Source organism: Echinops telfairi, unplaced genomic scaffold, assembly GCF_000313985.2.
Source record: "Echinops telfairi isolate 266 unplaced genomic scaffold, ASM31398v2 ScPeMD7_7424;HRSCAF=8462, whole genome shotgun sequence".
NCBI classification, from domain to species: domain Eukaryota; kingdom Metazoa; phylum Chordata; class Mammalia; order Afrosoricida; family Tenrecidae; genus Echinops; species Echinops telfairi.
Genome location: NW_022111324.1, coordinates 80,754,775 through 80,757,561, shown reverse-complemented (window position 1 = coordinate 80,757,561; position 2,787 = coordinate 80,754,775). Strand labels below are relative to the sequence as shown.

Genomic DNA, 2,787 nt, shown 5'->3' with positions numbered 1-2,787 from the left:
GGGTGGCACCGTGGATAAATACTTGGCTGCTCAGTGAAAGGTTGGTGGTTCATACCTACCAAGTGCTCCTTGGGAGAAAGATGAGGCAGTCTGTTTACATAAAGATTAGGCTTGGAAATTGTATGGAGCAGGTCTACCCTGTCCTATTTGATCTTTACGAGCCAAATTTGACTCAATGGCAATGGCTTGTTTTGTTTTTCCCCTCTGTTTGGTGTACAAATGAGGTCCAGTGGGAACGGAAAGGTCAGCTGTCGTAACCCACAAGTCGCTCTGAGGGAGAAAAAGGTGGCAGCTTGTTTCTGAACGGATCTGTAGCCTTGAAAACGTAAGGCGTAGCTCTACTCTTTTCCATAGTGTTACTATGAATCAGATCAACTTGACTTTGCTTGGTTTTATGGGTTTTGGTGTGAAATTATATTTTCTAAAATGTCAATTTCAACATTGTTTATTATAGCAGGATACTAAAGGCATCCATAAAAAAGGGATTGTATCAATTATTGTGCATCCATACCACAGAACACAGTGTAAACACTCTGTATGTGTGTCTATTAAGTCTGAGAGCCTACCAATTCTATTGTGCCTACTTGTGTCCCATGCAAGTCTATTGTATCCATCCATGTCTATTGTGGAACTCGCTCCAGAATATGTTAAGAAAGGAAAAAGTAAGGTACAGGACAGTGTACACAATATAGGATAAGGTTTATTTTTAGTTAAACAAAGAATAAGAAGTCAAAATGGTGATATACAAATACCTGGTGGTAACTTCTTGGCAGTGCCTTTTTTGCTTCTTGCGCTTCTTTTTGTAGGTAATTTTTTGTCCTTTCCCAAGAAGGCCTGTTCCGCTTTGGGGCCCTCACCAGGAGTGTTGTCCGAGTTCTCACTTGCAGCTGCCGCACAGTGGGATGTGCACATTTCATTGTTGTTGAGACTGTCCTGTTCAAACACTTCAGGTTTTCCCATTGCACCGTCACTGCCAGTCAGACACTCACGGCCAGCTACCTCAAGCTGATTTTCATTTTCATCCGACACAGAAGGCAAGTGTGTTACTGTACTTTCCACAACATCACCAGGATTACACCCATCTTGTGGCTCTATCTGCGGGTTGTATGTAGGAGTTTCACTGTCATCCATTAGAGCATCCTTTGCTGAACCATTCGCGTTTCATTAAAGCTCTTCCATGTCTCCAATGACAAAAAGTGGGGGAAAGCTACTTCATTTTCTACGTTCTGTGGATTCTCGGTGATCTTTGATTTTCCTCTTGGGTTGTTTTACTGTAAATAGAAAAGAGAGAAAGAAATTACTTAAGCTCATTCCTTTTCACCTTTTCCCCACTAACCACTCTTCCCCAACCTCACCGGGTTCTTTCTTTAATACAGTGGTTCTCCACCCTGGCTGACCCAAATCCTTCCCTAGGCTGAGTCAGAGAGTTTTTGCACACACACACACACACACTTATTTACATAAATTATTCATGTAATTCTGATATACAAGTATATAAAAATTATCCATGTGATTCTAATGTATATACTGGTTGGGGCCACTGCCTCAATGATGAAATAAATTACTGATAAGTTGTATAAGTCCTTCTACAAGGGGCTACCCCCAAAAAACAGAATTGCGCTTGGCAGAGTGGAGCTTTCTTAGTACACCTTTCTTTTTGTGGCATCATTACACTGTTTATCGACTGGGTCTTTAGCCTAAAGACAAACCCCACCCTTTGCTGAACTATACACTCTAGTGAGGAGGGCGGCATGAAGAACAAACACAATGGTAAGGGGGACCGGGATGGTCAAGGTGGCATTCACACACCAATAGCCTCACCAGACTGCCTTGATCTGTGGAGTACTGGAAGGGGTGGGGGGCAGGGCCAGAGGCAGGGTCTGCAGAGGGGCTGATCAGCATGTTCCTCCTCCAAAAGCCCACACAGAGCTCTGCATCTCCGGCTCCCAGGGCCCCCCCCAGTTCCCTTGGCTGTCCGTTCTGCCCCTAGGCTTTCCCGCTGCAGCGCATGTTGACCCGACACCTAAAGGGTCACAGCCCGGCATGCCGGCACGTGTCACTATTGCAGCAAGGGCTTCCATGATGCTTTCAATCTCAAGCGCCATATGGGGACACACACAGGTGAGGGGGTTGGAGTGGGGAGCAAGGAGGGGCAGCGAGGCCCCAGGTGGGATGGACTAAAATGGACGGGGTGTGCTTGGGGATATAGATTTCCAGAGTTTTCGTGAACAGGGCACAGACACACCCAACATGAGATTTGGGGACCCGTATCCCATATCCCACATAATCCCAGCTGGTGGTGTACGTTGGCCCCTGGGCAGCAGCATTATTGTCGCGGGGGGAATGGAGGTGGCAAGGCTCACTCTGTCCAGAGGTGGCAAGGCTCACTCTGTCCAGAGGTGCCCGCAGTGTGGGGCTTGCACACGTAGTAGAATCGCATGGTGCCCTCGGCCCGGGCACCGTGCGACTGGAAAAACACCGCACGGGTGGTCCTCGGTCCGCGGCAGCGCAGGTCCCGGGCCACGTCAGCTCATCTTGTTGACATGGATCCAGCTGATGTCGGCTTCTGGCGGGCAGTCACAGTTGGGGCACATTTACAGTAGGATGTGAGGCTGTTTGTCTTCCTTGGGATACAGCATGCTGTTACCTTCCTGACTGAACCGAATACCCGCAAAACCCGGCTCAGTACAGCCATCCGGTTCCATCAAGAACGCATTTCCCCCGCTAGGCGAGCATCAAGCAACTCACTCTGGGTTAGTGCACCCAGTGGAGTCATCTGGTCACAGC

The 2,787-nt window shown here is 48.0% G+C and overlaps 1 protein-coding gene and 1 pseudogene across 1 annotated transcript in view; both read right to left on the bottom strand.

Annotated features, from left to right (window-relative positions):
- CNST (consortin, connexin sorting protein) overlaps positions 1–2,787 on the bottom strand; it is an 87,125-nt gene that overhangs the window by 56,550 nt on the left and 27,788 nt on the right. The window contains exon 2 of the mRNA XM_045298156.1: positions 753–1,271. Coding sequence (XP_045154091.1) covers positions 753–1,131 — 379 coding nt within the window. The 5' untranslated portion in view covers positions 1,132–1,271. The remainder of the gene's footprint in view (positions 1–752; positions 1,272–2,787) is intronic.
- LOC115872351 lies at positions 2,385–2,705 on the bottom strand (annotated as a pseudogene).